This window comes from Petaurus breviceps, unplaced genomic scaffold (assembly GCF_028583685.1).
Source record: "Petaurus breviceps papuanus isolate PSGF00001 unplaced genomic scaffold, PetGlider_PUasm1.0 90977, whole genome shotgun sequence".
Lineage (NCBI taxonomy): Eukaryota > Metazoa > Chordata > Mammalia > Diprotodontia > Petauridae > Petaurus > Petaurus breviceps.
The window spans coordinates 17,416,775-17,429,559 of NW_027187391.1; the positions used below are offsets into that span (position 1 = coordinate 17,416,775).

Consider the following 12,785-nt stretch of genomic DNA (forward strand, 5'->3'; position numbering starts at 1 on the left):
GAGTCTCCTGAATTGTCATGTCTTTACACTTGGTACAATAATCGCTTCAGTTTCAAGGGTTGATGGCATATATTTCACGGAGATGCTTTTTGTGGGATTAAGATGGAATAATAATTACTTGACTAACTTAAGGTATTACCGAACTGATTGCTTTTATTTGACTGACACTTCAATTCCTTATGACATAGTTGAACAGGGATTCTTGTTTTAGGGGATTCATGAACTTGATTCAGAAAAAAAAAAAACCCTACATCTTTATTTTTATATACCTCTAACTGAAAATTACCATTTTCCCTTAAATTATGATTTTTTAAAAGAATATTATTTTGAAAAGAGGTCCATAAGCAGCACTGTTGAAAGAGATCCATGACATACACAAACAAAAAAGATTAAGAATTCCTGCAATAGTAGGAAATGTTCATAAATTGGTTAGGAATTTTACAATTCTCCTTCTAAAATCCTATCCTGGTACCATGTCATGGCATGGCAGTAATTTTGGATTACCAGAAATTATTACTGGTGGTATGTGACCTGGCAGGTTCTACCAAACTAGAGAGTGCCAGAGAGTATGTTTCTGAGTGATACATCACCAAGAACTGGAACAACAAGTGACAGCTTTGGCTGTAGAGATTCATTCATCTTCCAGCAATCTACTAAGGTGTGATAGAGTTGTGGTCTTCATTGGTGGAAGACGTTATTCCACCATATCTTCATATGGTGGATGAAACCATAACTCTTGAAGCCCTGATTGTAAGAAGTGTTTTACCTTTGTGAATATTTTGTCTGTATGTATCTCTTAAGCTTTTCTGTTTACTCTCTGTCAGGTTTAATTTAGCAGGTTCTTTTTCTAAAGTAGAACCCGGCAACCATTTTCTAATTTTATCAAGTCGGTAATATATTCTACTTTCAATTCACATGTCAGTTATCCAGGGAAATCAAAACATCCAAATCAGCCTCCCCTTCCTTCCGCCAGTTTTTATATACTCAGGAACTACTTATTAAGTTTAATACCAACTTAAGCAATGCAGAGCTATATGTTATTGCATTTCCCTACTGTGCCAAACATTGGACCTTGAACACAGGTGTTCAGTAAACATTTGAGTGAGTGAACAACAAAGGATAGTAGATCTGCTACAGAACACTAATGCATTCCAGAGCCAACCATGAATGATTTTTGGATTATCCATCACACATCTGCCCTCAGCGTGGCTTTTAAAACCCTTCACAATCTGGTCCCTTCCCACTCTTCCCGCATTCTGTAACACTGCCCTTCTTGCTGACTCTCCCACGTAATACGCTGTCCCCCAACCTGGTATACTTTTCGTCATCTCTGCCTACTAAGCTTTGGTTTCCTTCAAGTTTCAACTAAAGTTCCATTTTTTGTAAGAAACCTTTCCCAATACTTCTTAATTTTAATGCCTTCCCTGTAATAATATTTCCAATTGATCCTGTATAGATCTTGTTTATACATAATTGTTTGCCCATTGTCTCCCCCATTAGGCTTAAGCACCCTGAAAGCTGGGAATACTCTTGTCTTTCTTTGTCTCCCCAGAACTTAGGGCAGTGCCTGGTACATAGTAGACTTAATAATTGCTAATGAACTCTTTGCTAGGTGTCGATATGAATTCTTTGCCCTAGTATTTCTACAGATAGTCCTACATTTTGTTAAATTCAAATCACAGTGGATTAAATACTTGGTTGTTTATAGGTTCCAGATAGCCTCTTTTATCTTCAAAGTATTTTTGAGGGTCACTACCTGTTTTTCCCCAAAGTTTAATTTGGAAAGTTGAAAAAGATGCAATTTTAACATACCAACAGTGTTCTAATCTACTATTTTGTGTATAAGAAGAATCACAGTTTATATAGATCACTTAATTTCAGCTTTTACTCTGAATTTTGAGCCTCAGTTTTATTAGTGTCTAATGATGTCTGGATGTACAAAATCTCAGCCTGTCTCTTGAGAAAGTGAACTTTGTCCTTTGTGGGTTCCTACTACTGGTCATCTCTAATATCTTTACTCATATAGAAATGTTACCTTCAACCACTGGTTGCAAACTTTACTTTTCTCATCTGTTCTGCGCTATTTGTTGCCTTATTTTATGATGTACTCACTAAGTTCTGGAGGGAGTAGTAGATGCCAACTGCAATTAAAGAAGAACACAGGGAGGCTATAGGGATAGATGCTAGACCAGTGATTGTAATCCTTTCCTTGGCAAAGAGGAAAGGAAACCATTGTTGATCACTTAAAGGGCTCATTTCCAAGCCCATATTTCATCGGCTATTTTATCGAGATTAATAGATATTGACAGTTGTCTTGTGGATTTGAAAGTTATAGGGCTCTTAGAGTTTGATTGTCTTCTAGTACAACCTCTAATTCAATCTAGGATTTCTGTATAATATCCCTAACTCCGTGTTCTAGTATCTACTTGGATGCTTCTCGTGGTAGAGATTTTAATACCCTAAAAGGGTTTCAATTCCTTTAAGGGGAGATGCCGTATTAGAAAATTTTCCCTTCATTGAGCTGAAATCTGCCCATTCATTGATCTTGTAGCTTCCACCCACTGGAATGTGTTCTTTAACCTGAAGCCAAATGGAGTAAGCCTAATTCTTCATCCATCTGATGGTCCTAAAAATATTTGAAGGAAAATATAACATTCCACAAAGATCTTCTTGGATAAAATATTTTTTATTCCTTCAGTGGTGCCTAATATGATGTGATTAATATGATGTGAATTGTGATCTTTTATTATACTTGTTACCCCCTCTGGATTAATGCTTGATTGTCAGTGTTCCTAAAACATGACACATGGAACTGAACACAATTTCAGATATATTCTGTCCAGTGTAATATTAAGAGGGCATATTCCCAACTTTCGTTATTATTCCTGGGATCCTTAACCTCTTTTTGTATCCTGAATCTGTTTGGCAGTCTGATAAAGCATAAAGACCTCTTCTCAGAATGTTTTTAAATTCATAATATAAAATAAATAGGATTACAAAATAAACCCATTATGCTGCAATATAGTTAATATCCCAGGTTAAGAATCCCTGAGACCATTTGTTTCTAATGTACTCTAGATTTATGTGAATTTCAATCCATTCCAGTCTAGTTTTAGTTCATAATTTTTAAATTTTTATACATATTTTGTATCATATTTGCAAGATTTTGCACTTAACCTCCTTTGAACCTTTTCTAAGATTAAGGAAATCCTTTTGGGCTTTCAATGCTTCATTCAATCTGTATATGCTCATGTCCATGTTAACTATTTTCTTTCTTATGGAAGGATAACTATAAGGACTGAGACATAGCAAACCCTTCATGACAGAAAACTTAGATATATCTTTGCAATTGAATCCCAGTTGGATGTACACAATAGGAAAATAACTTCTCTTTCTTGGGCAGAAATTCTTTAGTGAAAACATTCATTTGAAATATTCCAGTCTCTAAAGCTTTTATATCAGTAAATTATATTTAATTACTTTATCCCTCTGTACAGAAAAGTACCTTTAAGCTACTTTTTGTTGAGAAAAGCACTACATTTATTTATAGTATGCTAGTATAGTATTACATAAACTATTGCATATTACATACATTTTTATCAAGAAGATTAGTTAAAAAAAATAAGGCTACATGCATCCGTTGTGGTTAAGACCATATAGTATCTGCCAATCATATTGAAACTTAATAGTAAGAATTGTGTCCTTCGAGAAAACTTAGTTATACTCGCTCTCTTTTTGTTTTGTTGTTTTGTTTTGTTTTATTTCCTCTTTCTCATTGTTCACTCCATTGGCTATAATCCTTCTTTACAACCTGACTGATATTTAATGTGAAGGTATTTGTAGATCCTATATTTGAGTGCATGCCGCCATGGGAGGGGCAGAAGGGAGGAGGGAGCGGGGGAGAAAATTTGAAACTCAAGGGAATGTGGAACTGGATATTTTAAACTAAAAGTAAATAAATAAATTTTTAAAAATTAAAAAAAAGAAAACTCAGTTTAAATGGTTCACTTTATTTGTTTATTTATTTATTTGTCTGTCTGTCTATTTATTTTTTTTTAACTAAAACAATGTCATTTAATGGAACCTGGGGGCATGGTTACCATTGCAAAACAAGTATAAAGAGCCTGGCAAGAAAATTCCAAAATAAAGGGATCAATAGTTGCATGTGGAAAAAAGAAAATGCTCCAAAGATGCTTGAACTAGGCTAATGCATCCTCTTCTGTCTATCTTGTCTGTGTTCACCCCTTGAAACCATCTTGCCAGGTCCAAAGCCACCTATGTTCCCTCCACCCTGGCACCTGCAGGATCCTCCATTATCCCTGCCTCTACTTCAGTATCCTCCATGGTCATAGACACCTGCAACCTCTCTGGGCCTCTCTAAAATTATCCCCCCTATATGAGAGCTTCCAGGTCCCCCACCAGGTCCATCAGGTTTAGGTGCCTTACAATGATTATATTCATTCCTCTGAGAAAAGTTCATGTACTCACATGTGAGGTTAGGACATTTTAAATCTCTAGTTCACTGCTACCTATCACCACTACCCTCTTCACTGGAGAATCCTCCTTGACTACCACTACTGCTGCCTTACCTCTAAAGCCTCCATGGCCCTTGTCCAAGGCCACCATGACCATTTCCATGTCCTCTGTTGAAGTATGTTCTTTGAATTGCAAAGGAAACTTTAATGGGTTTTCCAGAAAATTCTTTGCCATCAAACCAATCAATGGTTGCTTTAGAAGGAGGGTATCATCAAATGATACTGCTACCTCACCTTTCAGTTTTCCTGTCTCTGTCTGTCTTTATACAAGTTGGTCATAGGCTGCCCTGTGTTCTTATTGGTCTTAATGCCAATTTGCTTGAAGTAATTTGCCATAGACTCAAGGGTAAAATTCTCATCTAAGCTCTAGATGAAGATGGTGTTATTATCAGAATTATCCTGTTTAGTCATGGAATGAGCCTTAGTCCTGGGGCCCCCCAAATTTAGTGAAGCTATCATGGTCACTTTCACCTATGCCACCTCTGCCTCTAGTCTCACCACTGCTATGGTTGTAGCCACTGCAGTTACTACTGCTGCCACCTCCATCACCCCAGTTTCTGCCCCCATAGTCCTTCTACCCTGCCCCATAGCTGCTACTGCTGCTACCACCTCTACTCTGGTCCTGATTGCCACATCTACCACCATCACTTCCAACACTTGTAAATGACTGATCTTGGCCACAGTTACCTCTGCCACCCCCACTACTCCCACTGCTGCTGTTATACTGATTATGGCCCTACCCTTGTAGGGGATTGCAAGAGCTTTGTTGTTGTCCACCATAGCCCCCACTCTGGGGCTGTCCATAGCTACTTCTCTGGGAGCAGTTACCATAGTTCTCTGAAGTGCTGCTGGGAGCTGACTGCCAGCTGTAGCCAGGTTAGGATGAATGCTGACCAGAGAAGACTGGGAATTCTGTCTGCTGCCATAGCCACTAATTGAACCATATCCTTGGGGAACTGACTGGGTACAACAGCCTGTTATCTGGGTTTGTCCATAGGAGGAGCCATAGTTTCCCTGACATAGCCTGAGGTTTCAGCTTATTGGCCCCTGTAGCTCTGTTGGCCATAGGGCTGACTGCTCTGTTGAGAATAGCCTTGTCTAGGCTTGGTAAGATAAGCCCCATATTCTTGGGTGGCTGGCTGACTGAGTGTACTTGTTGGAGGCCATGTCTGAGCACATGTACACTGGCTGCCAAGCAACAGAAAACAGAAGACACCTGATCACCAACACTGCAGGACTCCGAATGGTTTTTTCATAAATATTTTCCTGATCCCCCTCAACTACTAGTGCAACCCCAAGAAAAACCATACATACATACATACATACATACATACATATACCTCTCCTATGGGATTGTAATCTCCATGACTGTCACTTTTGTCATTGTATGCCCAACTCAGTGCTCAACATGGAGTAAGCACTTAATGAATACTTTGTGTTGTGTGTGTGTGCATGCGTGAGCATGCACTGAGTCATGCTCTCTCTCTCTCTCTCTCTCCCTCTCTCTCTCCCTCTCCCTCTCCCCCTAGGTATAATGCCAGAATAACCCCTAATTTCCTCTTTTATTTTCCCTCCCTCCTCTCCTTTGCTCGGTTCTCTCTCTTCTCCCTCTGTCCACATAGGGAATTATACCCTTACCTGCAGGGGCTCTGCCCAAAGGAATGTAAATTCTTGGGGTTTACTGGCTAGATTTCTTTTTTAAGGACTTTGCCTTAAACTCATATCACTCTGGGTCTTTTTGATTGGTCATTGTTTGGGCCCTAGTGACTCAGACTGAGTGTAAATTGAAATTGTTTCTGTTTTATCCAGAAACCCAGAGGGTCTTCCCCTCCCAGATTTCTTTTTTCTTTTTTAACTAGGTAAAAAAGGCCATTCTTTGCCTCATTTCTTACCTAGTCTTAATCAACGAATGGGTGTTACCTCCATCAGACTGAGACCTGCGAAAGACCTTAACTTAAAAAGGTCAAGGTCTCCCAGTTCATGGGGGCCATCTCTAGTTGTTCTGATCTATTTCTTGCCACTGCATCCATATAGCTTTGGAAGTGAAAGTGAGCCTGGTGACTTTGCCCTCCCTCACTTAAATCCAATTCACTTGAGAATCACCTTCCTGAGGTCATTCATGGTCCTTTTCAAGAGACAACACCACCATGAATGACCAGAATGAAATGTTCCCTAATCTCCCCTTCTCTCACCATTTTATAATTATTTTACTCCTCAAACTTCAAGTTACTTTTCTGAGGCACTAATCAGATATAATGTTTCGTCAGTGTTTTTTCCTTATCCTCCACTAGCCTATAAACTCTACCAGGCTTGGGTTTTTGTCTTATTAAATTTCATATCTTCTCTTTTGGCTCGCATGGTGCTCCACAGTCACTATTTCATATATATGTTTGTGGCCTGAATAAAGGAAGCAATATTAGACGTCTAGAGGTGTGTGTGCTTTAATGAACATTTGCCAACAGAAAGGCTCTTCAAAACTTGGAAAATGTGTCTTTTAACAAAGTGAAAATGAGATGCAAATGTGCAAATATCAGAATGCAAAAGATTGATTAGATCACAGAGTCCAAGCTCCTGCAAGAGCAGGAGAAACAATTATTTTTGGAGCTTTTAAAATGAGCATCCTCATTCTCTACTTGTTTGCAATAACACAGCTGTTGTGTGAAATCACATAGTTTTTCTCATTTTTTGTAACTAAAGCAGTATGAAGAGAGCCATCTTTTTTCTTGAGTGCAACATGAAATTAATTATGTTTTCAAGTTCTTGGGCTTGTTTATTAGAAGGCAGTAATGCAATGGCAGCTAATCACAGAATGCGTACCTGAATATGGTGTAATCAATTTCAGTCATTTATATGTAAAATAGATATGATATTCTTGACAGTTATATTTCTAAATATTAATATCTATTTTTTTCTATACAGTTGATTTCTCGAATAGAAGAGGGAGGATTAGAAACTGAAGGGCTTTTACGGATACCTGGAGCTGCAATAAGGATAAAGGTACTCACTGATTGAATGTACTTATGAATATACTTAATATGAAATGACAACTTTGAGTCATATTATAATAACTTTATTATTTAATTCTTTTGTAACAATAAAAATCTGTACACAAAAAATAAAACAAGTATTCATTTTAAGTTTCTTTAGTTCCTGATTCTGTCTCAATTTTGGAAAAAATCAGAGTAATATTTTAAAATTAATAAATTAGCAGTTATTTCACAAAAATGCAATAGAAACTTAACAAATCCTACTTTCTGGGAAATAGAACACTTAGGAGTCAGTTAATTGTGCACTTACCTATGGCATGATGATATGTTGCGCTTCTGTTAAGTGCTACTAGTTAGATTCAAATTGAGCAAGATTCCCTTCCATCATTGACTCTAAATAGCTAGCAGAAGAGTAATCTTGCCATTGGCAACAAATCATTAGCCCCATAGTCTGTTCTACTGACAAGATGTACATTGTCCAAACCTGTAATTACTAGTAGTTCCGTGTTTTCCTTTTCTGATTTCACATTTTCTGCTATTACAATTTGGCTTTAAGCAAAATTGTGAGGTAGATGAAGTTTGTCTTCTGAGAGCTTCCCTCCCAAACCCTTGCCCCCACAAAGTCCTCTTCTGACTACGTTCAATATGTATGCTGTAAGTCTAAAAATTGACCCAGGAAAGGCATTGTGGTAAACAGAAAGAATACTATATTAGGCACTAGGGCATCTGGGTTTGAATTTGGAATCTATTAGTGATTACTTATGTGGTCTTTGGCAAATCACTTAATATCGCAGTTTTCTTACCTGTGTTTTGCATTAATTATCTCTTCATTCTCACAGCAATTTTGGGAAACAGGGAGTGCTAATGTTATCCCCGTTTGTAAAAAGAGGAAATAGAGAGTTTACATAAATGAAGTCACTTGGCCAGATTGCATAACTAAATAAGTGTCGAGAGTGGGGATTTAAACCCAGACCTCTCAGCGGGCAGTATCAGATAGTATAATGCCACTGGGTTGAAGAGCTCTTTTTTGGAAGAGGTTTGTCATTTTTGGTACTCCCTGAAATCAAATTGGTGGTTTATAAATTAAGCTGGCTATCTTTATTGCTAAGATAATTGTATTCTGTTACTTATACCAACTCCTGTGAAAACCACACAAATTGGGAGAGAAAAAAGTGGGCTTTCTTCAAGGTCTGTCGTTAGATCCTGAACTCATGGATTAGTGTTTATTTTGATGGTTCTTCAAGAAGTGGATCAATGACAGTGCCTCACAAGTTGAATTTGGTCCATCAACAAGTATTTTTTAAATTAAATTTTATGTTTATTTTTAGTTTACATCATTCATTTCTACAAGATTTTGAGTTACAAATTTCCTCCCCGTCTTTCCCCTACCCCCCACCCCAAAACAGGGATCCCACTGTATACCCCCTCCCACAATCCACTCTCTCCTATATCCTTCCCCATTCCCCCTCCAGCTTTCCAGTAGGGCAAGATGGATCTCTATACCCCAGTGCCTGTATATCTTATTTTCCAGTTGCATGTAAAAATAATGATAATGATAATAATAATAATATATTTTTTTAAACATTTGATTTTAAAACTTTGAATTCCAGATTCTTTCCCTTCCTTACTTGTCACCCACCCTTACTGGGAAGATAAGCAATTCAATATAGGTTGTACATGTGTAGCTTCACAAAACATTTCCATAGTGGATATATGTTAAACACTGACTATATTTCCCTCCATTCTATCCCACCCCCCACTTGACCTATTCTCTACTTTGACCCTGTCCCTTTTCAAAAGTGGGTGCTTCTAACTATCCTTCCTCCCAACCTGCCCCCTCCCTTCCATCATCCCCCCTTGTATCCCCTTCCCCCCTATTCTCCTGTATTTAGTGTGTATGTCATTCCCTCCCTAAGCCAAATTCAATGAGAATAAGATCGACTCATTCCCTTTGCCTTCCTGTTCTTCCCCTCCATTGTAACAGTTTTCCCTTGTCTCTTCTATATGAGATGATTTATTCCATTCTGTCTCTTCCATCTCCTTTCATTATATTCCTCTCTCACCTCTTAATTTCACCTTTTAAGTATCATCCCTTCCTGTTAAATTGGTCCTGTGCCCTCTGTCTATGTCTACCTGTACACATATGTACACACACTCACATATGTACATACACACACTCACATATGTATTCATATGCCTATATACTCATCTATATAGACATATCTATATATGTATGTATATATATACATATACATACATACACACAGACACACTTTTATATTTCCTTCAATTATCCTCATACTGAGAAAAGTTTCATCAATTACAATTATTGTTTTTCCATATAGGAATGTAAATAGTTCAACTTTGATAAATTCCTTATGATTTCTTTTCCCTGTTTACCTTCTCATGTTTCTCTTGCTTCTTGTATCTGAATGTCAAATTTTCTAGTCAACTCTGGTTTTTTCATTAAGAATTCTTGAAAGTCCTCTGTTTCATTGAATGACAGTATTTTCCCCTAACACATGATACTCAGTTTTGCTGGGTAGGTGATTCTTGGTTTTAATCCCAACTTTTTTGACCTCTGGAATATCATATTCAAAGCCCTTCGATCCCTCAGTGTAAAAGCTACCAGATCCTATGTTATCCTGATTGTGTTTCCACAATATTCAAATTGTTTCTTCCTGGCTGCTTATAATATTTTCTCCTTGATCTGGGAACTTCAGAACTTGGCTATAATATTTCTAGGAGTTTTCTTTTTGATTTTTAAAGAGGTTATTGGTGAATTCTTTCAACCTCTATTTTGCCCTCTGGTTCTAAAACATCAGGGCAATTTTCCTTGAGAAGTTCTTGAAAGATGATTTCTAGGTTCTTTTTTTGATCATGGCTTTCAGGTATTTTTAATAATTTTTAAATGATCTCTCCTGGATCTATTTTCCAGGTCAGTGTTTTTTCCAATGAGATATTTCTATTTTTTCATTTGTTTGGATCTGTTTGATAGTATCTTGATTTCTCATAAAGTCACTAGCTTCCATTTGCTCCAATCTAATTCTGAAGGAATTATTCTCTTCAGTGAGCTTTTGAGATTCTTTTTCCATTTGTCAAATTCGGCTTTTTAAGGAACTTTTCTCCTCATTGGCTTTTTGGGCCTTTTTTTTTGCCATTTTAGTTAGTCTATTTTTTAAGGTATTATTTTCTTCAATCGGTTGTTGAATTGCTTTTGATGATTTTCTTGTATCATTCTCATTTGTCTTCCCAATTTTTCCTCCACTTACCTTATTTGGTTTTCAGAATCCTTCTTAAGCCCCTCTATAGATTGTAACCAGTTCATATTTTTCTTGGAAGCTTTAGGTACAGGAGTTCTGACTTTGTTGTCTTCCTCCTGTTCCATGCTTTGATCCTTTTTGTCCTCCCAAAAAGGAATCCAAAGTTGGTTTGCTGTGCTTGCTTTGTCTCCTTTGCTTGCTCATGTTGCCACTCAATTACTTGACTTTTGAGCTTTTTGCCACAGTAGGACTCTGCTACCAGACAGGGGAGCTTTATCCCAATCACTGGGGTTTTCGCAGCTGCTGGACCTATTAGTTGGGTGCCCTTTCTGAAGCCTCCACAGGCTCTGGCACCTGACCACACACCCCAGGACCTTCACCCTAGACAGTGATCCAGATCGAAGCAGATTAAAGCAACAGCCATTACCCCTCAGACTGGTCGCTTGGTCCTCCTACGATATGCAGGTCAGAATCTCTGAAGCAGCTATTTAATGGCAGCTGCTGCTGCGCCTCAGCCATTTTTCCCTCTGGGAGCAAAGGCTGGACCACACTCAGTCCCTCTGTTCCCAAAGTCCACACTGACCTTTTACTTTGCCTTTGGTGATTATGGGTGGATAATTCTGGAAACCACCACAGCTGCTGGTGATCCACTCTCCTGAAGCCCCTGCAGCTGAGCTGGTCAGGGCCACCCTGAGGCTAAAACTGTGGGCTTGGTGGGGCCAGTGGGCTCTGCTCCCAGTGTGTTGCAATGGACCCTTCCTGCTGGCCTTGCAGGCTGCCTTCAGTGGGAGATTTTTTTTCTCTCTCTCACTTTGTGGGTTCTGTAGCCCTAAAGTTTGTTTAGAGTCATATTTTATAGGTATTGGAGGTGGTTATGGGGGGAGCTCAGGGAGTTTTCCTGCTTCTACACTGCCATCTTGGCTCCACCCCTGAGGCTGAGTTTGAATTTCCATCAAAAAGTATTAATTAACCACCAGCTATGAGTCAAGCACTGGAGGTATAGATGTAAAAGGTGAAACCATTTTTACTTTTAAATAGTTTACATGCTATGGTGGGAGGAGTATTTACATATATATGTATGTATATACACACATATATATAATACATTTGTTAAATCATTTTTCAGTTATATCTGACTCTTCATGACCCATTTGGGGTTTTCTTAGCAAAAATACTGGAGTGGTTTGCCATTTCCTTCTCCAGTTCATTTTACGTATGAGGAAACTGAGGCAAACAGAGTTAAGCAATTTGCCCAAGGTCACACAGTTAGTAAGTGCCCAAGACTGGATTTAAACTCTGGAAAATGACTTTTCCTGATTCCAGGCCTGGCACTCCATCCACTGTGCCACCTAGCTATCCCATACAGTAAGTACAAAGCAGTGAAATACAAGTTAGTTAGGAAAGGCTTCATGAAGACAGGGGTATTTGTACTGTGTCCCAAAGGAAGAGGAGAGTTCTATAAAGTGGAGGGAAGTGAGGTAGAAGTGTGTTCTAGTCTTCAGGGCCAGCTGATGCAGGGACCCAGAGATGGCAGATGGCTCGAATACTGTGCATGAGGATCATTGAGACCAGGCCACTTTGCCGCAGCAATGAAGATCCCAGTTCCTACATCTTGAGCTAGGATGCTTCTAGTCCCAGAGTCCAGATACATTTTAGAAAGGTTATCTATGAATTCTTAACTGCAGATGCATTTCATTGATTTATTTTGACTAATTTTCTCATTTTAGAACAGTTGCTTCTGCCAGCTTGACACTTGCCAAGTTACATCATGATCTCCGCTCTTTTTTTTTTTTTTAGGCTTGCTCTGAACTAATCACAGTCACTTAATGTACTTATCCACCCCTCCCAGCCTTTCTCTTCTGAAGCTTTATATAACCCCTGCAAACAATTTGGGAGCCCTATATATTTAAACAAACTGTCATTGTCCCACACTTGTTAAGCACTAATGCAGTTCCTCCACCTGCCAAGTGACACACTTAAGAGTGATTCTGAGATCAGTT

The 12,785-nt window shown here is 38.4% G+C and overlaps 1 protein-coding gene and 1 pseudogene across 1 annotated transcript in view; one reads left to right on the forward strand and one right to left on the reverse strand.

The window, feature by feature from the left end:
* ARHGAP18 (Rho GTPase activating protein 18) overlaps positions 1-12,785 on the forward strand; it is a 182,710-nt gene that overhangs the window by 122,357 nt on the left and 47,568 nt on the right. Inside the window, exon 8 of the mRNA XM_069077434.1 lies at positions 7,455-7,532. Within this exon, the coding sequence (XP_068933535.1) occupies positions 7,455-7,532 (78 nt within the window). The remainder of the gene's footprint in view (positions 1-7,454; positions 7,533-12,785) is intronic.
* Positions 2,708-5,702, reverse strand: LOC138153088 (RNA-binding protein FUS pseudogene; annotated as a pseudogene).